Source organism: Lonchura striata, chromosome 4A (genome assembly GCF_050655825.1).
Source record: "Lonchura striata isolate lonStrDom1 chromosome 4A, ASM5065582v1, whole genome shotgun sequence".
NCBI classification, from domain to species: Eukaryota; Metazoa; Chordata; class Aves; order Passeriformes; family Estrildidae; genus Lonchura; species Lonchura striata.
This window is the reverse complement of record NC_140742.1, coordinates 18,753,624-18,778,048: the sequence shown is the minus strand read 5'-3', so window position 1 is coordinate 18,778,048 and position 24,425 is coordinate 18,753,624. Positions and strand designations below refer to the sequence as shown.

Sequence of the window (24,425 nt, the reverse complement as noted above, 5' to 3'; positions counted from 1 at the left end):
ATGGGATGTGGGGAGTCAGTTCTCCCCTGTGCCTCTCCCCAGGGCTGGACCAGCCCCACAGCCCCCTGGAGCTCTTGTGGGCCCCACCACAGCAGGAGGAGGGGCAGGATGGAAGCGCAGCAGGACTGTGGCCAGCAAGGCACAGGGCTCTGGGTGCCATCGAGGCATCTCGCTAGGTGTCCTCCGATCCCTGCTCTGCCACAGCCAGGGAACAAAAGCTCTTCAGAGCCCGTGGTGAGCTGATAATCACTCCTTGTTTCCGTGCTGGGGTCCTCCCCCTGTCCCTTGGGGAGCTGAAGCTCAGTGATCTCTCAAAGTCAGGCAAAACAAGACTCTCTGGAGGCTGGAAAACCTCATGGCTTTGTTTTCTCTTGTGCAAAATGATACTCCAGAGCTGGGCAGTTATACCCTATTGCCAGTGTTTGGAGTGCTGCAGGGCTGATCCCTGCTAGTCTCTGCCTTCCAGCACTCCCTCACTGCTGCTTCCTTCTTGTCCTGCCTGTCCCCTGGAGTACCTGGTACCCCCACAGCCCTGGGGATGGGGAGCTCTGGGGTGCTGTGTGGGCTGCATGTACTGGCTGCTGTCCCCAGAGTGGTGCAGGCTGGTCCCCAAGCCGTGCTGTGGGGTGTGGGGTTTGGCAGGGCGTGGTGTAGCCTCTCAGAGCAGGTGGAGGTGACAGCCTGTGCTGTGATGCCTCAGCTTGAGTGGCAGGGGATGCACTGGGACTCCTCTGCTGGGGGGGCACCTCTTGCAGGGCTGTGCTGAGGGCTGGGGTGCTGGCACAGCCATGCTGCCAGAGCACCCTGCACCTGGACCTTTCCTTGCCAGAAGGCTCCTGTCCCCATGGAGCTCCTGCCAGGGCCCTGTGCCTGTGGCATGGCTGATCCCAGCAGGGCACACTGCCAGTCCAGCTCCTGGTGCTTTCCCCTTGTGTCCATTTTCCCACTTGTAAAGGGGCAGCCCTGACCTGCTCAGGACTGCCTGGCTCACTTTTGGAGCTTGCTATTTTCTTTAAAATAATTCTGTTCTCAGGCAATGTGCAAAGGTTGCTCAGAGCCCCGGAAGAGCTGTCACCTGTTCTGTGGCATTGCACTGCCCTGGCCTTGGGGCTGGCATCAGTGTGGGACTGTCCTGCAGGCACTGCTTGGTCTGCACGGGATGCTTTGCTGAACCTCTGGCAGTCAGAGTTGCCTCACAGGAGTTCCAGGTTGTGGATGTGGGGAGAGGGGGAAGAAGGGAAGGTTTGGCACCCTGATGCTGCCAGGGTCAGCAGCAGAGCTCAGTGCCAGGAGGGTCAGGCTCTCTGTGGTTGGTGGGGCAGGGGCCAGCCTGGCATGTCACTGCAGTGCCCAGCCAAAGGCACATTTCCTTGGCCCCACACGGGCCCCCAAGGAGCCCTTGGGGCTGGCAAGGGCCCGTGCTGTCCCCAACCTATGTGTGCTCCTGGTGCTGGGCATGCTGCAAGCAGGAGCTGGGAAGCTGCCAATGCTGATGATGCTCATTTTACTGTCTGGGAGTTCCATTAACCTGGTGTTAACTTCATTAACTTCCTTTTAAACCACCAATTAACTTGGCCATGGCTGTTGGTCCTGTGCCCACAGCTGCTGTTTGTGGTGACTGGAATGCACCCACCAATGCATAGCCTTGAACAGGAAATAAAAAACTGATTCTATCCAAAGACTGTGGGCTTTGCTGAGGGACTGAGCCACCTGGGCTGGTCCCTGGCCATGCTGTGAGAGGACATGGGGCTCAGAACCCTGATCTCTGAGATGTGAGGGACCCACTGGAGCTTTGTGCTGGAGGGCAGTGGCACAAAGGGTGTCCCAGTGACTCCCTGTTCAAACTGGGCTACTGGGAGGACCAAGGGCAGGGTCTGAGTGCTGCTCCCCACTCTGAAACTGCCCCCAGGGACACCCGAGCCACAAGTACCTGCAGAGCCATGGTGCTACCCTTATGCCTTTTCAAATGTGATGCCAGAAATGAGCTCCCTGCCTCGCTGTGAGCCCTGGGACCTGGGGGCTTTGGCTTGGGAGGGATGTGTTGGTTTTTATATTTTTCTTTTTTTTTTTTGTAATGTGCTGGTTCCTGGAGCTGAATGGCTCAGGGCTGACTGCAGTGTTTGTCTCCAGCAGACACTAAGTGCCCAGATGTGATGTCCTGACTCCAGAGCAGGGAGTGAAAGAGCTGGGGACACCGTACTGGTGTGAAATACCTCACAGCTCTCCCCTTGGCTGCGTTGTGTCTCAGTTTGGGTTGGGGACAGCAGCAAGACCCCGGGGAAGCTTCATTTATCCCATCTAAAGAACAAGGCCGGCACCAAGCCAGTGTGGGTGCAGCTTGCTTTCTCTCCTCGCTGCCTCAGGAGGCTCTCGGTGGGGCTGGGCAGGCGATGGGGCTGCGAGGTACCAACAGAGCTGGTCTGTGAGACTTGGCCGGGAGCACAGAGGGAGATTGATGTTTGCTTGGGTGCTCAGCCCTCAGCTGCGGGCTCTGCCCACCCCTGCACCAGCTGGGGACAAAAGCCCCGGCCCCGGGTGGCACTGCAGGGCTGGCGTAAGCCCCCCAGGACAGCTGGCAGCTCTGTAAGGCTGGCGCCTGCCCAGCGAGCTGCAATGAAGGGGCTGAGGGGCCACACTGGGAGCTTTGCCCTTGGGATGCTGCACATGCTCGGGTGTCTGAGCTCCACCGCAGAGCTGGAACCCCCCCAGCCCCACCTCTGCCTCCTCTGGGGTCCTGTCCCCTGGGCAAGCCTGGATGGGTGAAAAGGGCTGGGGAGCACCCCACAGAGCTGGGTGGGGAGAAAATGTGATGATGTTTGGGGCTGAGGGCTTGCAGGGGGCTCCTGCCCAGCACTCCTGGCATCTCCCATGTGGGAGTTAAATGTGACAGTCACCAGTTATGTCTGAAAAATCACCCGTGGAGCAGTAATGATCTCTACATAGGTATAGTGGTGGGTCAGGGCTCCTGCCCCCACAGGGCAGTCCTTGTCCCCTCCCCATGCTGTGAGTGGGAGCTGGCTGCAATGTTCTTGGCAGAAACAAATCCACAGCACACAGTGCCGAAAATACCAGAAAGCTTTATTTGTGTAGGAAGATCGATGCTGTTTAAAAACCCACCACTGCTGGAGGTTGGTGTGGCTGCCCAGTGCCTGTGGGTGCTGCTCAGACACTGCTACCTCCCTGGCTGGCACTGCCTCGGGTGCTGGGGGAGCTGAGGGTGCCTCCAAATGGAGCCTCCCCAAAAGCAAGTCTGACCTGGACACACGGTGGGGCCCCATGGGGAGCCCCACGGCAGGGGAGGCATGCACAGTGCTGGCAATGGGATGGAGCTGGCTCAGCCTGTCCTTGTGGGTCCCTCAGTCCCCTCATGGGGTGGCCTGGGGCCAGTTCTCTGCTTGCCCCATCTGTGAAATGGGTGCATGTGGCTGAGCACTCTGTGGGGCTCAGGTGGCTCAGAGGACGATGCTGCCAGTCAGTCCCACGAGGAGGAGGGTGATGAGTGGTGCCTGAGGAGCCAGGCCAGAGATCACGGCAGGGGTGTCTGCCTGGCTCTGGCTTCAGAAGGCAGTGCTGGCCTCCTGCCCATGTCCCTCTGCCGTGGCAGGTGGGTCACTGGAGCACTTGCTGTGACAATGGGGGCACCACAGGCTTCAAGGAAAGGGCTGAATCCTATTTCCATCCTGCCCTGCCTGGAAGGCTCTGGGCCCTCTCTGCACCCATGGCCTGCTGGGCTGCAACCTCCTCCAGGCTGACTGTGGGCAGAGGGAAAGGAGAGCATCACCACACTCCTCTCAGAAGGACTTAAGCATCACCTGCTGCTTTTATTTCGTGCAAAGCATGGAGGGTATCCAGGTCTGGAGGGCTGGAAGCCTTGCTGAGCTTGTCCTGTCGGGGTTCCAGTTGCTCTGCACTTCAGTGGAGGAATATTAGGGATGAACCTGTGCAGGGGATGCTGCACCCGGATGCTGGGCTGAGGAATGGGGCAATTTTCACCTCCATCTCTCTTCTGCTCTGTGGTGCTGTGGGAATGCAGCTGTCTGGGGATGCCACCACTCACTACTCCTCCAAAAGGACTGGCCAAGCTTTCCCCACTGCTTTCATCCCAAAAGATCTCCCTTGGAAGAGTGAGTGGAAGTGTGAGTCCTACCCTGCTGATAATGCAGTGCCTTCTCCCCAGTGCCAAGTGACTCCCATCTGCAGCTGCAGTGGCCATCTGGGCCCTTTCAGTAGCACTGAGCTTCCTGCTGCCTGCCTCAGGGCTGGCCTATCCTTGGAGCAAACAGAGCCTCCTGCCCACTGTCCCTGCCACAGTCCTGCCTGCATCCCTGGGCATCACGGGCAGTTCTGAGCTCTGCAGGGAGTGCAGCATCCCTGACCTGCCGCTTAGCTATGCACTGGAGCTGGCTGGGGCTGCAGGGGCCCTGTCCACTGCTGGGCAGGGGGCTGTGGGGCTGTAGCCAGCACCCCGTACAGTCCAGGTGCAGGCAAGGGTGCTGCCTGCTCTTACCTGCAACCAAGCTCCAGGCCAGAGGAGAGGACTGCAGCCTAATCCCTGGCTGCTCGGGGCCCACAGCTCAGTGATGCAGGCTGGAGAAACAGCAGCCTAACAGGGTGGGTGTGGAGAGGGGGAGGGTATTTTTCTGGAAGGCGCTGTTTTCTGGCCACTGGCTATGCCAAAGTACCCAGGGCTCTCCTGTGCCCCCGGATACCCAGGGCTTCCCCCAGCAGCACAGCATTCCTGGGGAGTAGCTGTTTCCCTGTGCCCTGACAGCACAGCATCCCGGGGTACCTGGGGGTGACACCATGCAGGAAGCAGGAGGGGTCCCTCTCTGCAGTTGACCATGGGGACCTGTGATTGTTGATCCCCCTACTTTGTGCCACAGAATCCAGTGGGGCACGGGGACTGCCGCATGTCCAGGCTCTGGGGCCTAGCCCAGCTGTGCCACCGCTCCGGGACAGAGGGGAATGTAGTTCTGGCTGAGCTTGTGGCACCTGGGCACACTGTGGGGGTCACACCAAGAGCCAGTCCTACTTTTCCAGCCTCAGGGCACCAAGTGGATGTCCTCTGAGCGCAGCACTTTGTAAACGACCCAGTAGAAGATATTGAAGACCAGGAAGGTGAAGGGGAAGACGGCTCGGGAGACGGTGTCGATGCGCTTGGCGCGGTCCATGTAGCGCCTGCGGAGGCTCTCCCCTTCCCGCAGCAGGGCGGCGGCTGCCGGGGGGCTGTACACGCCGGGGCCCTCCCCAGCCCCCTCCTTTGGCTGCAGGCAGGGGCCCAGCCCGTAGCCTCGCAGGTAGAAGCGGCTCTCGCGGCTGAGCTCTTCCTCCTGGCGAAGGGAAAGGCCGTCAGCCAGGGCACCCATGGGTGCTGGTGCTGCAGGGCTGAGGCTGCACGTCCCGCGCACCCCGTGGTGCTGGTGAGAGTGCCCGTGCCAGGCTGGGCACTCTCTCAGAGAGCCCGGCCATGCAGGCAGGAGCACGGGGCTGGCAGTGCTGTGCACAGGGTACGGGGTGAGCACCGAGCCCCTGCCTTTCATCCAGCACGTGTTTCAGGGTGCATCCAAAGGCAGCCCGACCCTGGCAGCCTGACACACATCCCCCCAGCTTCCTCCCAGCTCCGCTCCGGGGCGTGGGAAGCCTGGCTCTGGCAGCCAGAGGGATGGGAGCTGAGCTGGTGGAAGGGAACACAGGGGTGCAGGATGCGTTTGGTGCAGGGAGCTGAGGTGTGCAGGCACTGCTGTGAGTGTGCTGTGTTATTGTGGGGTGGAGGGGTGACTGTGATGGTGAATAGGAGGGGACAGGCAGCTTGCTGGGGCAGAGCAGGGCAGGGATGCAGGCACCTGGCTACCACCAGGGCTTGCAGGGCACCCCATCCCTCCAAGAACCCAGGCCCTCATTTCTCCCCACGGCTGCTTGGCAGAGATTCCTGGTGCAGCAGAGGAAGGAGGCTGAGAGAGCTGGATTCCTTGCTGGTCTCTCTGCCCTTGCTCACCCTCTCTCTCCCCTTGCTGGCAGAGGCTGCAGAGAGGGCAACATGCCCATGGAGTTGCATGTTCACAATCAAGGCTGCAAAACTGCCATGAGAGTCTGGCTGCAGCCCACTGCCATTGTTCAGGACACCGACTGGGTGCCTCAGGGGCTGGCCAGCAGTGCCTGCACTCGTCCCCATCAACAGCTGTGCACTGTTAGCCACCTGCCTTGTTTTAGCTTTGGAGAGGGTTATGTGTGCAAAGATTTGATGAAGGATGGGCATGTGCAAGCACAGGCTGCACATCTGGCTTTTTGCTGAGCCCCTGGACTCTTTTGGTCTCTGTGGCTCAGCTCCCCTCTGCCTTTGCTGGTGCTGTATCTGGTTGTGGTGTGTCCTTTCTTCCAAAGCCTGCTGCAGGTCAGTGCCTCACTTTGTGTCCGGGTGCTGTTTAGGACCCCAAACAGCATCTCTGGCTGGCACTGCCCTCCAGGACACAGATTCTGCTTGCTGAGGTCAGCCCCTGCAGGCACTCGGCTGGCACAGGGGCTCTCATGCAGAGTTTGTACCCTAGCATCTTTATTTAACTCAGCAATCCACAGGCTAAGCAAGATTTTACAGTAGGAGGAGCAGCAGATTGCTGAGGTTAGTTCTCATTTGCAGTGCAGTTTTATTTCTCTGCCTCAGGCTGAGAGCCTGCAGCCACTCTGGACGGGGGACCTGGGTGCTCTGTGTGCTCTGGAGACCAGCAGCTACTCCCCCAGCCCGGGGAGCCAGCAGGCCCAGCCTGTTCCTGAGCCTGGATTTGGATGATCTGTGGGAGGGATTTGCCCTCAGGCTGTGAAACCTGGGCTTTGCTTTCTCGGGCACAGGAGCTGCGTGTAGCATGTAGCAGGGCTCTGCTCCCATCTCTGACTGAGCAGCACCCCGAGGTGCTCCTGGCTGCATCCAGTGCTGTGCCAGCAGCACCCCGGGGTGGCTCTGCAGCCTCCACCACAGGGCAGCTGCACTTTGGTCTGTTCTAAGCCAGCAGATGGTCCTTGGCTTGGACAGAGCCTCCCCATCCCTGCCCTGGCTGGGTGGCTGTTATCTCCAGGAGTCATCCGTGACAGGCAGGGTGCCAAGATTCCTCTCCTAGCATCCAAGGGCTGATGATGGTGTAGAGTAGGTGAGGGTGACCAGGTCTGATCTCCTTCCTGGAGGTGTGGTTGACCCCCTGCATCTCCCCAACATCCTGGGAGCTTGCCCTGCCCCACACTTCTCCCTGTGCCTCAAGCTGCAAAGTGCTCGTGTGCCCTGAGCAGCTGCCTGTGCTGGAGTGACTGCAGGCAGCTGGGAGTGCCTGGAACCTGCCTGCAGGGAGGCAGAGCCCTCACCCTGCCAGAGGCGTGGGCATGGCTGGGGAGCTGGGCAGCAGCCCGGGAGCAGCCATGGGTCAGCCTCAGCACCACTCACCCTCAGCAAAGGGGGCTGTGCCGGTGCTGCTTTACAGGAGGGGAACCCCAGGCATGGAGTGGGGTTGTCCACAGGGAAATCTGCTCCATCCCCATCCCTCTGTCAACACTTTTGAGCCCAGGCATCGGCAGCTACATCCTACGGGCACGTGCTCTGTGCGAATCGCTGGCCTGCTTCTTCCACAGGCCCTTTGGAGCCCAGGGCTGGCTCCTGGGGGCTCCTCTGGGGAGGGGAGGGTGAGGCTGGCTGGGGAAGCACGGGGGGCTGCCGGAGGGTCGTGCTTTACCCGGGAGCTGGAGAGCTGCGAGAGCGTCGCGTAGGTGTGCTCGCTGCTGTGCCGGCTGCTCAGCTGCCGCAGGGACTCCAGGCTGGCCGTGCCGCTGCTCAGGCCCTTTTGGCATCCAGCAGTGTGCACCAAACAGAAACAGGACAGCGGGTGACCGAGGGCTCTACCCCGGCCCCGGGGCAGCGGCTCTGGGTGCCAGGATGGGGATGCTGGGGAGATGGGGGCTCTGTGTGGGGGGGAGCAAGCCCCCCAGTGTGCCCTGGCACTGGGATCTGTCTTCAGCACGTGCCAAAGGGATTTGGTTGCACGGGATGCTGTGAGCCTGTGTGTGTGTGTGTGTGTGTGTGTGTGTGTGTGTGTGTGTCTGTGTGTGTGTACTCATGTTTTCCACAGAGATCTGGTGCCTCACAGATTGTTTATGGTAGGAAAATGAGTGTGGGGCAGCCACATGCCTACCCCAAGGTTCTTGCAGGCCTTGTGTTGATAGGCTGACAGAGGGGAGGACTGTTTCCATGAGTGAGGGATCCTGCCTCTCCAGATCCTGCTGCGCTCCCATCTGCAGCCCAGACCTGTCCCTGGGTGCCACCAAATCCCTCCCTGACACAGCAGTGAGTCCCTGTCACCGCTAAGGAGCCCAGCTTTGGGGCTGCAGGTAAGGGGAAAGGCTGGTTTCCCCCATCCTCACTGTTTATTTTTCTGCATTTTTACAGGAAGCAGAGCCTGAGGATGTCCCAGCAGGAGAAGGACAGCACCCAAAGCAGAGTCTGAAGCACCCGTGGGTGCTTAGCACTGTGCTGCAGTGCCTGTGGGTCCCCGGGCTGCCGAGGAGCCATCTGGGGCAATGGAACGCAGCCCTGCCCTGGGGGCTGCTGAGAAGCTGTCCCTGCAGCCCTGGGGTGTCCCCTCGGGGGCTGAGGACGAGCAGATGTCATGAGAGGGGGTGGACTCACCATCCTCTGCCGGCGCTGGCGGCGGCGCAGGCGCATGAACTCCTTGTGCTGGCGGGAGACAAAGTTGACGGCGGCGTACTCCAGCAAGGCGGCGAAGACGAAGAGCAGGCACACGGCCATCCAGATGTCAATGGCCTTCACGTAGGACACCTGCCGGGGTGACAGGGGGCTCAGGGACCCACTGCCCCCCCCCCCCCGAGAGCTTCATCCCGCTGCCAGGAAGCATGGGAGCCCTCTCGGCCTGGGCGCACGGGCCAGAGCAGCCAGTGTTTCCCCTCAGCGCGTGCGGTGCCCCAGCTGATGAGCTCCAAAGCCATTGCCAGGGACAGGCTGCCCCTGGGCACTGCGGGGGCTGCCCAGCACTGACCTTGGGCAGGGAGGCGCGGGAGCCGGCGCTCTGCGTGGTCATGGTGAGCACCGTGGTGATGCCCAGGCCCACCCGGGCTGGCGCCGCATCCATGTTGATCCAGAAGGAGACCCAGGAGAGGATGACAATGAGTAGGCTGGGGATGTACATCTGGATCAGGTAGTAACCCATCTGCCTCTCCAGGTGGAACTTCACCTCGATGCAGGTGAACTTGCCTGCAGGGAAAGACGGCCCCAGTGGGCGAGAGGGACCCCTGGGCCATGGTGAGGGGGTGGCAGCAGGTCCCTGGGGTGCTCACCTGTGTTATAGTACTTGGTGCAATAGCCCAGGTCCTTCTCATCCCTCAGGATGAACTGTGGGAGTGTCAAGCCCTCTGCCACCTGCACAGCCTCCTGCTCCTCCAGCCACTCGAAGATGAGGTCGTTCATAGTGTAGCCAACTGGAGGGGATGTAGGGAGCCATGGGATGGGGACACGTACCCTATTCAACCCCCCCCTGAACAGCTGCTTTTTCCTGCTTATGTCCCTCAGAACAAGTGAGCTGCCAGCTTTTGGGATGGCATGGAATGGGAGAAGATGGGATGGGGAGAGGGAAATGAAGCACAGCTTGAACCCCTCGAGGTACTCACAACTCTCCAGCTGCATGGTGCATGTCTGGATGTCCATGGGAAAGTTCTTGAGGTCCATGGGGCAGGACAGGATCAGCGTCAGCCTGGAGGAGGCAGAGGAAAGGAAGGAGTTGTTGGAGCTGAGGCTGTCTGTGGGGAAATTTGCCACAGAGAAGGCAAGAGGAAAGCTTTGCCTCCCCACTCAGGCACTGCACCAGAGGGGAAGGTTCTACCTAATGCTGTAGAGCACATTGCCATTCTTGAAGATGCGCAGGAGCTTGTTGTCGGTGGTGACCTCGTGGAAATTGGCCCCTTTCTCATTGGCAAAGAACAAGTCTGGCTTCCAGATGGAGTCGAGCATGGAGGGGTCGAGGTCGAGGGAGTCGTCGGGGTACTCCCGGTAAGCCAGGCGGGGGTCGTTCCACTGCTGCCGCAGGAACACGTTCACCCGGTAGTCCTGGGACAGAGGCACCCCCTCAGCTGTGAGCAGGAGGAAGTGGAAGGGGCTGCCTCCACTGAGGCTGAGTTGCCCTGCTGCTGCTGTGTGCCTGCCACTAATAATGAATGGAGCAGGGGCAGCTCAGGAGCCTTCCCATGCTGTTGGCAGCCAGGGGAAATTAAAAAGCCAAGGCCACAGCAGCTGAGAGAAGGAGGAGGAGGTGGAAGACCAGTAACTGCTGCCTGCAGCGTTCTGCACATGGCTCTGTGGGCTGTTGATAATATTAAAGCTTTTGCAGAAGCACAGATAGGACATTTTTGCCCTGGGACTTCCTCTGAGCATTCCTCATGCACCCAAGGAGATTCAGGATGGCAGGGGGTTACATCCATCTGCCCCACTGTGACCCTTTAGGGGGCTCTTTCTTCCAGCTCAGGCACAGGGAATGTGACCCACACAGCCAAGCCTGTGTTAGCTGACCCCAGAAAAGCCACGGCCACGTCCTATGGCTTTGCATGTCCCCACCGTGGTGCCAGGGGTAGCTCCAGAGAAGGGGTCACAGCAAGCACAGCATGGGCACTGGGACTCACACGCTCCCCGGCACAGCCGCTGCCAGCCCCGAGGCACTGGGAGAGGCTGGCAAAACCCTCACCATGGTGGTCTCGGTGACGGAGCCAAAGCTGTTGATGAAGATGTTGCACGTCACATTGACGGGCGGACCTGGAAAAGAGCGTGAAGCCTGCTCTTGCTGCTGGGACACGTGTGGGCACACACGGGGCACCGGCTCTGACCCGCACATCCCCCATGCTGGGGCACCCCCGGGCTGTGGGGCTGAACCCCAGCACACCCCGCAGGCACCGCAGCCGCCCGCGCTGCCAGGCAAAGCACAGAGCACACCGTGCTGGCAGGAGCAGCCCTGGGGAGGCTCTTGGGACAGGGATGTGGGGCAGGGTCCTGCCCCAAAGCCCCTGGGTTTGGGCAGCCATAAGCATGGATCTGCCAGGTTTGAACCCTCAAATCTTCCGTCTTACCTTTGAAGTTGGGTCGAATGCGGGCATCATACCCTGAGGTCCGTCCCATAAGCTTGTCCAGGAAATCAGAGGGTGACATGGGCTGAGGTGAGCTTCGGGAACCAGCTTTAATCTCCTCCCGCCCTGAGACCAGCCTGGGGGGCAGAGGAGGCAGGTCAGCTGCTCCCTGCTGGCACCAGCGGTCTGCAGGCACATTTTGGCATCCCGTGGGGACCCTCAGCTGCCAGGGCAGGCGGCTGTGCCTGTGCTGCATCTACTCCTGTGCCCGGTCAGCATGGTGGGGGGACCCCTTCCTTCTGCTGGGTTCCTGGTGGCTTTTCCCCTCACCTGCAACAGCCTGAGTGTCACATGCCCATTTTGCCTGTCCTTGCTCCACCACATCCCTTGGGATCAGGGGCCAGTGCCTCCTGGCTAAGGGGCTGTGGTGGGGACGGGGCACAACCTGTGCTGGAGGGGAAAGCAGGAAAGCTCCTCCTCAGGTTTCACCTGCAGCTCCAGCCTGAGTTGCTGAGCAGACAATCACCCACTGCCCGTCATGGACTCACGGCTTGGGGGGGCTGGGGGACACAGCGGCCCTGCCTGAGTGACGAGTGTCCGGAGCACAGGCGGGTTCTGACACCCGTCTGCCAGGGGCCAAGGAGATGTGGCAGGAGAGGAGCAGCAAAGCCCACCTCCACACCAGCCATGGTGATGAGCTCTCCCACACGGTGCTCTGAATGACGATGGAGATTTATTTAAACTGACTCTGGAGGGGATATTTTTGTGAATGCATCTTAGCCTGCCAGCTTCTCTCCTCCCGTCAGTCTAAAATGATAATTTCAAGGAACAATGCGAGAGATGTTCACTCACCACATTGCCAGGCATGTGGCTGTGATGGAGAGGAATTAGCCAGAGATCTCTGGACACAAAAGGAGCTTTGAGCATGCTGCTGGTGCTGCGGCATGATGCCTTATAACTCTACCAGGTCTGTGCCCAGGCGAATCTCACTCCTGCTTGGAGCTACAACCCCATCATTACAAGAAGAGAATGATGCTGGGAACCCCATGGTCCTTCTTCCTACATCTCTTCAAGGGGTTGAAATTCATCCTGGAGGGTTTTATGGGCAGCCTGACCAGCTAGAAATGGCCACAACCAAAATGTTCCAGTGGGAAGGATTTCCTTTAGTTGAAGGGCAGCAGAGAGTACCTGAGATTCATCCTGATCAAGAGCAAAACGTTGGGAGAAATTCTCCACCTGAAGCTGCACGAGCAAGGTGTGGCACCTTAAGAAGGGCTGCAAGAGGCCAGGTTGAGAAGGAGTTAAGTGAGGTTGTGCCTACCACACAGCCGTGAACCATGTCCCCCTCAGCTGGAGAGGATGGTGAGGGTTCTCCCCTGGAGCACATGCCAAGGGCTCCCGGGCTCCCTTGGCAGGTGGCTCCTTGAAGAGGCTCAGATAACTGGCTGAGCCACAATGGATCTGCAGCCCGGGGGTGCTCAGACCTGCGTGGGGGATGCCAAAATGCCCAGAGTGCAGCCACTTCTCGCAGCATCCCTGGCAGGGCCGTGCTGGAACGCAGCCCTTGCGGGCCTGCAGCTCCCCACTTGAGGCACTGCCTGCCCTGGGGCCTCTGCCCCGACCCAGGGCCCTGGAACTCTGCACCTCTGTGGAGCCAGTGGGTGCTAGGGCTGGAAAACGCTGATGTCTGCCTAAAAACGCTGCCCTGAGACAAGCAGCTCCTGCATGTGAAGCAATTCTGTTTTACCCCTCCCTGTCATAAGTGTTGCAAATCCCCCCGTGCTGCTCCAGCCGGACTGGCCGAGTGGTGGGAGGGGGACTGGGATCAGGCTCAGCCCAGAAGTCCTGCAGCCCCCAACCCCTCCCTTCCTGAGCCAGTCTCCCCCGCATCCCATCTTGTCCCAGATAACATCCAAGGTGGACAGAGATGGAAAAAGGGACCTGAGAGCTTTAGATTTTCTACCCAAGTGGGCCAAGACTTGTTCCTGCACCCATGGGACCTGGGGCACCCATCCACTGTCCCGACTGATCTGGGGTCTGGGTCAGGGTCTGTCCTGAGCTCTCCTCCCCCCAAACACGGTGATCCAGGAGAGGATCTGGACATCTCAGGGGCTTTGCAGCACCGGAGAAGGAGCTGTCTGAGCTGTCACCTGGCTCAGCTCGCCCTTTCTCCCATGGTGGCGAGACCCTCAGGGGCTGCTGGGGACAGGCAGGGTCTGGCTGTGTGCGGTGGTGGGCTGGAGGGGGAAGGTTGCTGGTTCCCCCGGGGTGCTGGGTCAGGGTCCTAGAGAATGGGGAGCGAGGCCGGATCTGCGGGAGGTCCAGCCAGGGGCTGGGAGCGTTCTGTCCGGGGCATCAGGCCGCGGAGACAGCTCCGGACTGGGGGACGGGATAAGGATGCCGGGGCTCGTCCGGCTCTCAAAGGGGATGCCCGGGTCCCGCAGGAGAGATCTGTCTCCGAGAGGGGCGATAGCCGGGCGCCGGAGGGGACTCGCGGCTCCCGGGGGATGGGGTCCGGGCGCCGGGGAGCGGCTCGGAGAGCAGCGGTCCCGCAGCCCCGCGCAGCACCGAGCACCCGCGCCGTGCGCTCACCTGAGCGGGCCGCGCCGGGGCAGGAGGCAGCCGAGGAGGAGGAGGAGGAGGAAGGCGAGGGCACCGGCCCGGAGCGCGCCCATCCCGCCGCAGCCCGCAGCCCCGCCGCCCCGGGCGCACGGGCATGACCCGGCCGGCGGCGGCGGCGTCCCCGCTCCCGCTCCCGCCGCACCGGGGCCGCTGCCGCCGCCGCTGCCGCCGCCCCCCGCCCGGTCCCGCTCCTCATAGTCCGGGCGCCCGCCGCGGGGTGGGCGCCGGCCGCCTGCGGGCCCCGGGAGCCGGGCGGAGCTTCGCCCGCCGCGGCGGGGAGGAGGCGGGCGCGGCGGTGGGGCGCTCCGGTCCCCGTGCCCGCCCCTCCCCGTCCCCTCGGGGCCCTCTGCCGCCCAGCCCGGGCCGTCCCCCGGGGGTCTCCCGGGCGCGGGGAGGGAGCGACCCCTGCGGGGTCCGGGGGGGTCTCGGGGCGCGCCGGGGTCGGGGCTGGCGGGGTCGAGGGATGCGCCGGGGCTGAGGAATGTGGCAGCGCTGATGGATGTGCAAGGAACGCTCGGAGCACGAGAACCGTACCGCATCGGAGGACGTGCGGGGCTGAGGGATGTGCGGGGATCGAGGGCTGTGCAGGGCTGAGCGATGTCCCCGAGGAACTGCCCGTCGGGCGGGGGAGAGTGGCTGGAGAAAACCGGGCTCCCAAATCCTTCTGCCTGGCCCTGGGGCCGCAGCACGGTCCCTCCTGCTGAGACCCCTGTGCTTGCCTTTCCCAGAGGCTCAGTGGATGGACGAGACCGTCCCGGGTGAGCTCCTTGGAGAACACACGACCGACAGTCATGTCTGCGTGATGCGGGAGCTGCAGCGGCTGCCAGGGACAGGGAAGCCAAGGCAGAGGAAGGGGAGCTGCCTGTTAACCGGAGGCTGGGCTGGGACTCGGGCTGCTCGGCTGCCTTTGCCCGGTCCCCTGAGGCCACCCGCTCAAGCCGCAGAGTCGCCTCTGGTCCGAGGCAATCTGTGATTAATTTGTAAGGAAGTAAATAGTATTTTAAAAAGATAAAAGTGCAGAATAAATGATTCCTGGTAGATATGTCAGTCAGGTTTTTGTTCACTCTGCTGTGGCTGGCTCATCTCATTTATTTGTATTAATTGCAGTCTGGTAATGGCTGGGAGCTGCTCTACAAAGCCATTGCTGCAGGGATCCACAGAAGAGGAACTCACGGGGAAGGAGAGGACGGTGCCCCTGTGCCTGCTCTCCCCAGGGGAAGCGAGGGGCTGCACAGGATTTGGAGAGGTCCCCAGTGGATTTGCCGTGCGAAGGCAGCGTGGGTGAGGCTGGCTGTGTGCGGCTGACCCGGGGTGCTGGCCCAGCCCAGGGCACAGGGGCTGGCACAGCAGGCACCCGGCCCGAGGCGGCGTGCAGGGGTCCTCGTCCCCGCTGATGGGCTCTCCCAGCACCAGGAGCTGGGAGAAATCTCCTCTGATTACCGTTGCCAGTAATGTTTACGGTGCCACGGTGCTGGGAGGCGCAGGGCACAACGTGGAGCCCCGGGGAGCACAGCAAACGCACACTGTGTGACAGCTCCTCTTCCAGACACTGTCCGAGCTAAGCGGACCTGACACTGCCGGGAGGAGGGGAGCCAGTGCACCCTCTGCTCTCTGGGGAAACTGAGGCACTGGCATGGTGTCCCTGCAGCAGCTGAGGGGCCTGAGGATGGTCAGAGCGGCTGTGGGGCCAGCGTGTCAGGTGCCACGAGCACGGGAGCTCAAGGTAGCCGGAGGACGGGGCTAACAAGGCTCTTGGGGAGCGGGGAGGCCGGCATGGCTCCCTGCTGGGCAGCACCGTGAGGGATGTGCAGGCACAGCCCTCCTGCCGGCCTTGCAGCTCTGCAGGCAGCCAGCCCTGCGAGGAGGGAAGCAGTGCTGAAAACAAGCTCTGAGGAAATGAAGGAGCGAGCATCCCATCAGGAGGGCAAAGGCAGTGCTGATTCCTTTGCTGGCTGGGTCGGGGGGATGGAGCAGGAGCTGCACAACCCAGGCAGTGCCCAGGGGATCTCAGGATGGTGCCTCATCCCAGCCAGCGGATTTTTAGGAGTGACAAGAATAGGCTTATCCCCCATGTCCCTCAGTTGAAAGCATGATTTGGTTTTTCTGCAAACAGGCAAGGCTGCAGCCAGCAGGCAGCTGTCAGCGTTGGGCTCCAGGCATCCACCACCACGCTGCCCTGTGGCTGCTCTCCCCAGAGGCAGCACGGCTGGGCAGGGGGCACGGGGCGAAGGCCACGCTCTGATCCAGTGGCTGCCAGCCTGGTGCAGCCCCAGGGGGACCCCCCTGTCCCTGTCACCGTGCCAGGCTCTGCTAACAAGAGACGTGCAGGCAACAGAGACTGGGTTTGCTCTGATGAGGAGAAAAGTGGGATACCTTTTTTTCCCTTTCCCTCCACTATGTGACTTCACATCAAACTGCTTCTTTGAGGCCAGACATTTACCTGCCTCACATCTGCCTGGCTCCAGAGCCTGGAGAAGGGCTGTGCCAATCCACACTGCCTGTACCCGGGCCCCTCTCTGCTGCTCAGCCCCACAGGGCCACATCTCTAGATTGAATCCTGTCTGATAAATGAAGCCCTGAGGTGTATTTGCAGACAACGCCATTCCAAGGTGGGGGTGAATCATTCAACCCTTTGAAAACAGGTTTGGGCTTTTTTCCAAGGGAAAAGGTTCAGGTGCTTAAGCTCACTTCAGGATAAAGACCAGATTTGTGCTATTTGTGTTGAGGGGTGAGGGAGTCAAAGGAGTGCACTTTGCTCTTCATGTAGCACAAAGTCATCTCGCTGGTTCCCACTCATCCTTGGTCCCTCCTTTGGAGTGTGCACAGATTTGCCTTTGCCCTGAGCCAGGAAGACCTGAAGCAGCAGGAGGGACAGAAGCTTCAGGTGGCAGAGGTTTGTGGTGGGCTTTGAGCAACCTTCTTCAGCAGCCCTCCAGCAGGCTTGGAGGGTCAGTTGCCCTAGGGAGGGCTTGGGAGCAGCTTAGAGGCAGCTCCTGGTTTGGGGGCATTGCTTGCTCTGCATCTTTCAGCTCCAGACATTGTGAAGGGCTGGCACGTGGGCCAGGACAGGATAACAGCTCTACAATTCATCAGGCACAGAGTCTGATGCTCTGGAAGGCCGTGCTTCTTGTAATTAGAAAGCACCACACCACAGGCACCTCCATTCTGTCTCCTAATTCTCTCCTGACTTCCTCCCCCTCTCCCAAGGCTCCCAGCCAGCCCAGCCAGCTCTGGACATCTTCCTGTCACTTTTTTCCCAGGGCTGGGATTTTCTTTTGCAGAAACCAAGGTGTGAAATAGAGCTGCTGCGTGCAGAGGGCTCTGCCAGCCAGCGTGCAAGGGCTGCTGTGCATTCTCTGGACCAACTGCTTACATGCTTAATGAGCCCTGGGGAGCAAAGCAGTCCTTGTGAAAGATTCAGATTCTCTGTTGCCTTCAGTTTAGGGCCATGTCAGTTCTCCTTTCCCTTTTTTAATCCTCTGACAAGTGAAAATAAGGGAGAGCAGGCACAGTCTCATCACTGTTTCTAAGGAAAGCAGCAAAACCAACAGGAAAACCCCACGTGCCTGCACTCGGGGAAAGAACACCCCCTCCACCCTGGGGGGACACGGAGGCAGACTCCCCCAAAGCAAACATTTAGAGGCATTTAATGGGGTGTGAAATTAATGCTGGAGGAAACACATTCTCGTGGGTGGCTGTGCACTGCTGCCAGCCTGCGGCTCTGCACAGCTGCCCGGCGTGAGCCCCGTTTGGACACTGTTGTCATGTAATGTCACTGCTTCTCCAGTGTCCTGCTGGTCCCTGCCTTTCCCTGGGGAAGCCGTGTAATAGGCTGTGGGCGCTTTCTTTTCCCAGCAGGAGCAAAACTCTGCTCTCACTGCAATAAATGGTGAAGGGATGAGTGGCTGTAGTGCTTTGATGGAGGGACCGGGGCCCCACTGGCACCAGAGCGTGGGCAGAGAGCCCAGACATGCCCCGTTCCTTGGCAGGGCAAAAGGCACTGGGCTCAGGTGTAGCCAGCAGAGGGACAGGGCAGGATGCTCCTCCCTGTGGCCTGGGATGTTTGGAGCTGCTCCTAAAGGAAGGTGGCACCGTGGGGTAGGAGGAAGGGACAGGTGGCACTGGGGACCCCAGCGGGGTCTTGGTGTTGGCGCAGCAGCGCCAGCAGGACCCGGTGCCTCGGCAAACAGGGCAGGGTGACCCAGAGAGGATTGCAAGGTGACCTGAGCCATCGGTCCCAGCTCCAGCAAATGTTGCTCTATGGTTTTGTGGCACTTTTCCAGGCTAAAAATACCCCTGCTGCTGGTGCTGGGGTGGGCTGTGCGTGCAGGCTGTGCAGGGATCTCTGTGCTGCGGGAGCGGCCAAGGGCAGCTGCAGCATCCGGCCGGGCTGGCCCTGCCAGCAGCCACGGCTGCCCTCCTGCTCCGTGGGCAGCCAGGCGCAGAGGTCACCTCTCCTCTCGCTCCACATGACCTGGCACCTCTCCTCAGGGCTGTGCCAGATGCAGCTGCTCATCCAGCACTCCCCAAAACACTGCGTGGGGACAGAGCATCCTCAGTGAGCGCTCTGAGCTGTGTTTCAGGCCAGCACTGGGTTCTCTGCTGATCCCAGAGGGTCACCTGGGCTCAGCTGGGGCTCCTCAGGGCTGGGATGTTGCAGCTGGGCTCATTTTCCTAAGGAGGCACAGCGAGGTGAGGCCTGAGGACTCAGCCCGGCACTGTGGTTGTGGGGCTGCTGCGTGTGCTAAGGAAACGTGTCCCCAGACCCTCCATGCAGCTGTGGGGGGACATCACAGGGCTGGGAGGGCACTTACCTGTCCCTGTGTGTCCCAGCTGCTGGGGAGCTGGGTTTGGGACACCGGAGTGGGTGGCTGGAGGGGGCAGGGTTGAGGAGCCTCTCTGAGGCTTGGATGCAATCCCAGCATGGCAGGATCCAGCTTCAGCCCCATCCCACCCAGTGCCCTCCTGGCCGTGGGAAGCAGCTTAGTCCTGCTCCTCTCTGCCTCCCCAAGCAGATCACTCGGAGCATCCTGGAGCTCCTGAGCACCTTCCCTGCAGGCTGGGAGGTCTTTCAGCTGTTGTTCTGAAAGCCATCAAAGAAAAGAGAGTCCAGTGCTTGTTCTTCAAGACCATCCCCTCATCAACAGGTGCTTATCCTCATTGACCATATTCCTGATATTTTGTGGCAGATTGTCAAGGAATTATTTTGTGTACATCCCACCCATCACATCCAACCAAGTGACTGCCACCCTGGCCTGAAGACATGGACTGCATGGTCCAGCCTTTCCTTTGCCTGTCCCTGGGCTGCAGACCTTCTCTCCCCTGGCCCTGGTGCTGCTCGGTGGACCGTGTGGGTTGCATTTGCAGACAGAGCAAGTGAGGAGGGAACTGCAGACAGAGGGAAGGCTGGAGCAATGGCACTGCCTGGTCCTGTGCCCTTGACAAGCCAGCAGAATGAAGAGGGAGATTTAATTTAGATAAGTGTCAAGTAAACTCTTGGGGACAGCAGCAAAGCCTGGCACAGATCCCAAAACCCTCAGAGGACACCTCACTTCCCCAGGGTGCTGGCCTGACCCCTGCTCTGGTTGCCTCCAGCATTTCCAATGTCTCTGGAGAAAATCTGCTGGACTTTGACACTGCAAGACCCCTCAGCCCCAACCTCTGCCTTCCCCCCAGCCCTGCAGCTCTGCCCTGCCTGTGCCAGTCAATGCCTCAGCAAGGCTGGGCTTAGGGGTGGCACTGGGGGACTGGGGACAGGGTCAGCGTGGTCCCCCAGTCTCCTCTCCTTTTGGGGTGCCCAGCTCTGTGCATCCTTGGCCACGGTTGCCATGGTGATGCACATCTCTCCCTGCAGCAGGAGCACTGGGGTTTGATGAGCTCTGTTCACTGTTCTGCCTTCCACAGCTCTCCTGTCCTCAGCCCCAGCAGTCTCCAAGCAGGAAAGCAGAAGGAGATGACCAGGAGCAGACCATGGGGTTGTGCTGTGTGCCATTCCCTGTAGGCTGCCTGCCCCCACCTCATTGGATGGGACTGGTTTTATTTTTGCCTTTAACTAGAGACCCCCAGGAGGGACAAGTTTGGAAAATGGAACATTACACATCAGTTGGCAAGTGCAGGGAAGAAAGAATAAGAAGCCAGGCCCTGTGCCCCCTGCCTGGTGCCCCTGCTACTCCCCTCCACCCCCAGCACGGCCTGTGGTGGAGATGGAGGATTTATTCAGATGCAAATCCTCCCACTGCTGACACCTGAAAGAGCAGCAGGTCAGGCAGCTGGTCCCAGGGGGAATATGGACGGTGGGAGTCAGTGCAGAGCTGCCACGGTGGCACCTGCATCCCCCAGAGACAGGAGATGTCACTGTGCCAGGGAAGCCGTGGCCTGTCCCCTGGTCCCTGAGGGGGACATCAGCCTGGCCTGGGTGGGAACTGGGGCCAGGCATGAGAATCCTCTTCCTGGGCTCTGGAGGGAAGTGCAGGGACAGGCTCTCTGTGTGCAGGAATCCAAGATGAGCACTGCAGGCACAGCCTCCACTGCTCAGGGGCTGTTCTGACTGACCCAGGGCCTCCCTCAGCATCCCTGGGCCTCCTGGGGGCTCAGGGAGGGTGTGGGACAAGCTGGCACCTCCTTGGCTGTGTGGAAGCACATGAATTCACCTGAGCCTTTTCAAATGGGTCCCCTGGGCAGCAAGGACGAAATGGGGACACCCCAGAACTGAGGCTGGTGCTGGCATTGCCTGCACCCTCCCTCGACAGAGCCCACTGCAGCTTCACAGAGACACAGCAATCCTGGGCTCTATTTGCTGTTCTCATCTTCCATCCCCTCCAAGGAGGCAGGATGACATTTGTCTTTCCCTTCCAGGATTTTCTGAAAAGTAAATGAGAACAGTTCAAGAATATGACCCCACGAATGGCAGAGTGAGAGAGTAATGAACAGCCTGGAAAACATCAGAGTGAGGCATCTGTTTACCCTCCAGTAAGAAGAAAATCAAGGAGAAAGGCAGCGGATGTGAAAGGCAAATCTTCTGGAAAAGGAGCCAGGGGAAAAGAAATCACCTTCTCCACAAACCTGTAATTAATCTGAGGGACTCACTGCACCGAGTGAGAAGCTTTGTGGGGATTTCTTTAGAAATTAGAAGCCACACTTAAGAAAGTTGTCTTACTGTCTTACCCCCTATTTCTGCAGTAAATAACAGGGCTGTTTGTTGGATAAAAGGAGCAGTGAGCAGCCAGGAAACCTTCCAGTGCCTGGGCTGTCCTCCCATCAGCTGGACCCTGGGTAAGGGCACTGCACGTGCCACTGCTGGCACCTCTTGGGTGTACCCTGGGTTCTGCTGCCAGCAGCTGATCCCCCAGGCACAAACACAGCTGGAACACCTGCACTCACCTGGGTGACACAGCCCTGGAAGGCGTGGGGACAGCAGGGAGGCTCCTGCCCGTGTCACCCCCGGACAGCCTCGAGCACAGCTGGGAGCTGGTGGTCCCTGCTGCCCCAGCAGCGAGCCCAGCACAGTGCACAGGCTGGACAAGATCTTCCACACTTAAAAACTTGGTAGGTCTAAAAAGTCAGGCTCCTGCAGAGGGAAACATCAGCCAGAGACACCAAAACAGAAGGGCAGGCATCTGCTCAGCTTCTCTGAAGGGTGACTGCGTGGGAGGTGAGCTCATCTCGGTGCCATCCCTGCTGGCCAGCACCTCCTGGCTGCCTCTGCAGTCCCAGGTAAAGTCTGGACAGGCAGGGGGTGAGTGCTGGTGCCTGGAGGAGGGCTCTGTCCCCGGGTTAGCCAGCAGGGCTTTGTTGCACTGCCCACACCCTGCTTGGTGGGGAGGGTCCTGAGAGCCCCAGAGCATCCCTGGGGGGCTCAGGGTGCAGAGTCCTCTCCTCTCCTCTCCTCTCCTCTCCTCTCCTCTCCTCTCCTCTCCTCTCCTCTCCTCTCCTCTCCTCTCCTCTCCTCTCCTCTCCTCTCCTCTCCTCTCCTCTCCTCTCCTCTCCTCTCCTCTCCTCTCCTCTCCTCAACAAAAAGGAGATTTTGCTCGGCAGGAAAATCCCCCGGCCAGGGGGGTCACCCTGCTGGTGGGTGCGGCGGGGCAGGGAGGAGGGTGAAGAGCAGAGTTAAAATCAGCAGCAGATGACAAGAAATTCATCCTGACCGGGGAAGCGAGCGGCTAAAAATAGCAGCGAGGTTCTCAGCTGTGACAAGACAGGCTGGGAATTCTCCTGCCGCCCGATGTATAATGGATAAGGGCACCGCACGTGTGCCACTGCCGCTGCCTCTGGGGGTACCCAGGGCTCTGCCTGCGTTTTGGGGAGCACAGTGAAGGGGCTGCCTGTGTTTTGCAGGGTCAGCACACACAGATTTTGGCCACTGTGCATCTTTGAAAGCCCAGCCCCATGCCCAGGGGAGTGCAGAAAATGAGGAGTGCAGGGAGTGCAGCCCCTGTGGGGCTGTAAGCAAGAAATCAATTAGCAGGGAATACAAATCCTCCCGGAAACTGCAGCTTGCCCCTTCTCCCAGCTGGCCTCCTGCCTCACCCCAGGCGTGTGCTGGGAGGGGGTAGGACACGCAGGAGGCTGTCCTGTGCCACCAGAGTGATGGGACGGTGTGACAGTCCGTGGTGATCGAGGATGAGGTGGCTGCACGCAGTGACAGGGACAGGGAGGATGCTCTGGCCCCTGCCCCACATGCTCCTGCTCCCTTTTCCATCTCACTGCTTCACCCTGAAGTAGTGCAGTGGCATGAACCAGAGCTGCCTGTGTGGCTGTCCCTTTGCCACCGATGTCCCCAGCCCCTAGCTTGCTTTCCCCACGGCCCAGGGGAAGTCTGAGTCTGAGCTGCAGCTGTGAAGAGAAAAACCCACAAAAATTCCAGGGAGCCCTTTCCACGTGGGGAGTGGATTTAGGGGTGTGTGAGCGCCCATCCAAACCCTTCATTTTGTGCAGCCCTTTGCAGCATCTCAGCGCAGGCTGGGGGTGGCTGGGGCAGGAACAGCCCCTCCAAGCCCTGCTCTGCCAGCCCCAGCACACCTCGCAAGGGGCAAAGTGTGGCTGTCACTGAGGGCTCCTAGCTAAGCCCTCCATTGCCCGGGGGGTGGGGGTGGTTTTGGATGGAATTGGTCACTGCCCAAGGGTCAGAACAAATTGCAAGGTGATCCATAGTGATTTATAAGCATGTTTATTTTTACCAGCCTGGCGTGTTCCCCTCCTGGCTGGCAAACGAGGATGCGTCCTCCCGTCCCCACCTGGGAAGCAGCAGTGTTTTCTCTGGCAGGGACGAGCCAACAGGAGAACTTTGCTGGGGGCTGGCAGGGCTCCCTTGCAGCTCCCCTGGGGCTGAGCTGCAGGATTGCTCTGAGCATGCACAAGTGCACGGCTGCGTTTGCAGCAGAGGCTCTCACAAACCCTCCAGCTGAAGTGCAAAGGGACAGGGATGCAGTGAGGCCTTTCCAACATCCCCGTGGCCACAGGTGCCCCTGGGGCTCTGGCCCCATAGTGCAGGCACGGGTGGGGGTAGGGGTGGGCTGGGGGCTGCCCACCCAGCTGCTTGGGGCAGGGCTGCTCCATGCTGCCACAGGAAAGGCAGCTCCAAACTCTTCCCTGCACATTTTCTTCTCCCTCAAGCCTTAGAAATCCACGGGGAGGATTTCTCCCTTTTCCCTGTCCTGCAGTCCTGCTCTGGAGCATCCATGGAGCACTGCCAGGAGGTGGTGGGCTGGTCCCCACTGCCATGAATGACAGGGCCAAGGCGTTTCCATCCCACTTTTTGTCATCCTCTGACAAAAAGTGCCCAATAACCAAGACTTTTAAGCCCCTTTCTGTGGGAATCACAGTCCCTCTTAACTGCTCACCTTGTGCCCAATGAGGTAAAAGTTTCCACTTTCCTCCAGAGTGGTCAGAAATGGCAGAGTCAGCAAGCCTGGAATTTCTGTGGAAGCAAAAAGAGGGGCTGGTATGTTTTTGCCCCATGCCATATTTTATTATTTTCCTGTTATGTTGCAGTTTTATTTAAGCGGGATTTTTTGTGTAATACTTTTTCCTCCTGGTGGCTGGGGGTCCTTCTGGGCTTTCCTGGGATGCAGGCAGGGCTCTGCTGGTTTCCAGTGGCTGGAGGGGATCATGGGCAGGTGACATCGCTGCCAGGCCACCTGGCTGCCACCTTGGGAGCTAAGGGAGTTACCACAGTGGTGGCAGAGGTTCCCCCTGCTCCCATTCCACATCTGGCTGAGGACACCAGGCAGCCCCTCTGCCACCCTGCCTTGCAGAGGGAAACTGAGGCAGGGAGGGGTTCTGTGGGGCCAGGAGCTGCTCCCTGCTGATGTAGGGTGCAGCAAAGCCCTGGCAGCATTTGCACAGATGCCCAAGTGGGGTTTGCCCCCAGCCCATCTGTGGGCAAGCCAAGGTTTTTGGGTTTTTGGGGAAGAGGCAGGGTCCCCACAGGGTCACAGCCCACCAGTGTCCCCGAGCCCAGGGACAGCCAGGCCCTGCCACCTCGCTGCCTGGCACAAAGTGGGGCATTGAGGGACACAGCAGGGCTTTGTGTGCCCTGTGCCTGCCGGGAAGGGGCCGGTTGCCCTCTGCAGGCTCCCTTGGCCCTGTGCTGCCTCCACAGCTGCAGGGGACCAGGGCCACCCATGGGAACCGTGGCACCCACGGGACATGGGGCGCCCAGGGGATCAGGTCCCAGCCCTGAGGCTGTGGGGACCCACGAGTGT

The 24,425-nt window shown here is 60.1% G+C and overlaps 1 protein-coding gene across 4 annotated transcripts; it reads right to left on the bottom strand.

The window, feature by feature from the left end:
- Nucleotides 1-3,057: 3,057 nt before the first annotated feature.
- Nucleotides 3,058-15,033, bottom strand: LOC110472637 (glycine receptor alpha 4). Of its 4 annotated transcripts, none has more exons than XM_085570518.1 (10): nucleotides 14,257-15,033; nucleotides 11,104-11,237; nucleotides 10,725-10,792; nucleotides 9,870-10,093; nucleotides 9,658-9,740; nucleotides 9,328-9,468; nucleotides 9,030-9,244; nucleotides 8,663-8,812; nucleotides 7,713-7,817; nucleotides 3,058-5,330 (listed from the first exon to the last, which is right to left on the bottom strand). In XM_085570518.1, the coding sequence occupies exons 1-10, from the start codon at nucleotides 14,259-14,261 to the stop codon at nucleotides 5,043-5,045; spliced, it is 1,413 nt and encodes a 470-aa protein (XP_085426644.1). In that variant the 5' UTR covers nucleotides 14,262-15,033; the 3' UTR covers nucleotides 3,058-5,042. The 4 variants fall into 4 exon arrangements, with proteins under 4 accessions (XP_085426644.1, XP_021390166.1, XP_085426643.1 ...); XM_021534491.3 differs by lacking the exon at nucleotides 14,257-15,033 and adding an exon at nucleotides 13,693-13,882; XM_085570517.1 differs by lacking the exon at nucleotides 14,257-15,033 and adding an exon at nucleotides 12,289-12,530.
- Nucleotides 15,034-24,425: the final 9,392 nt, after the last annotated feature.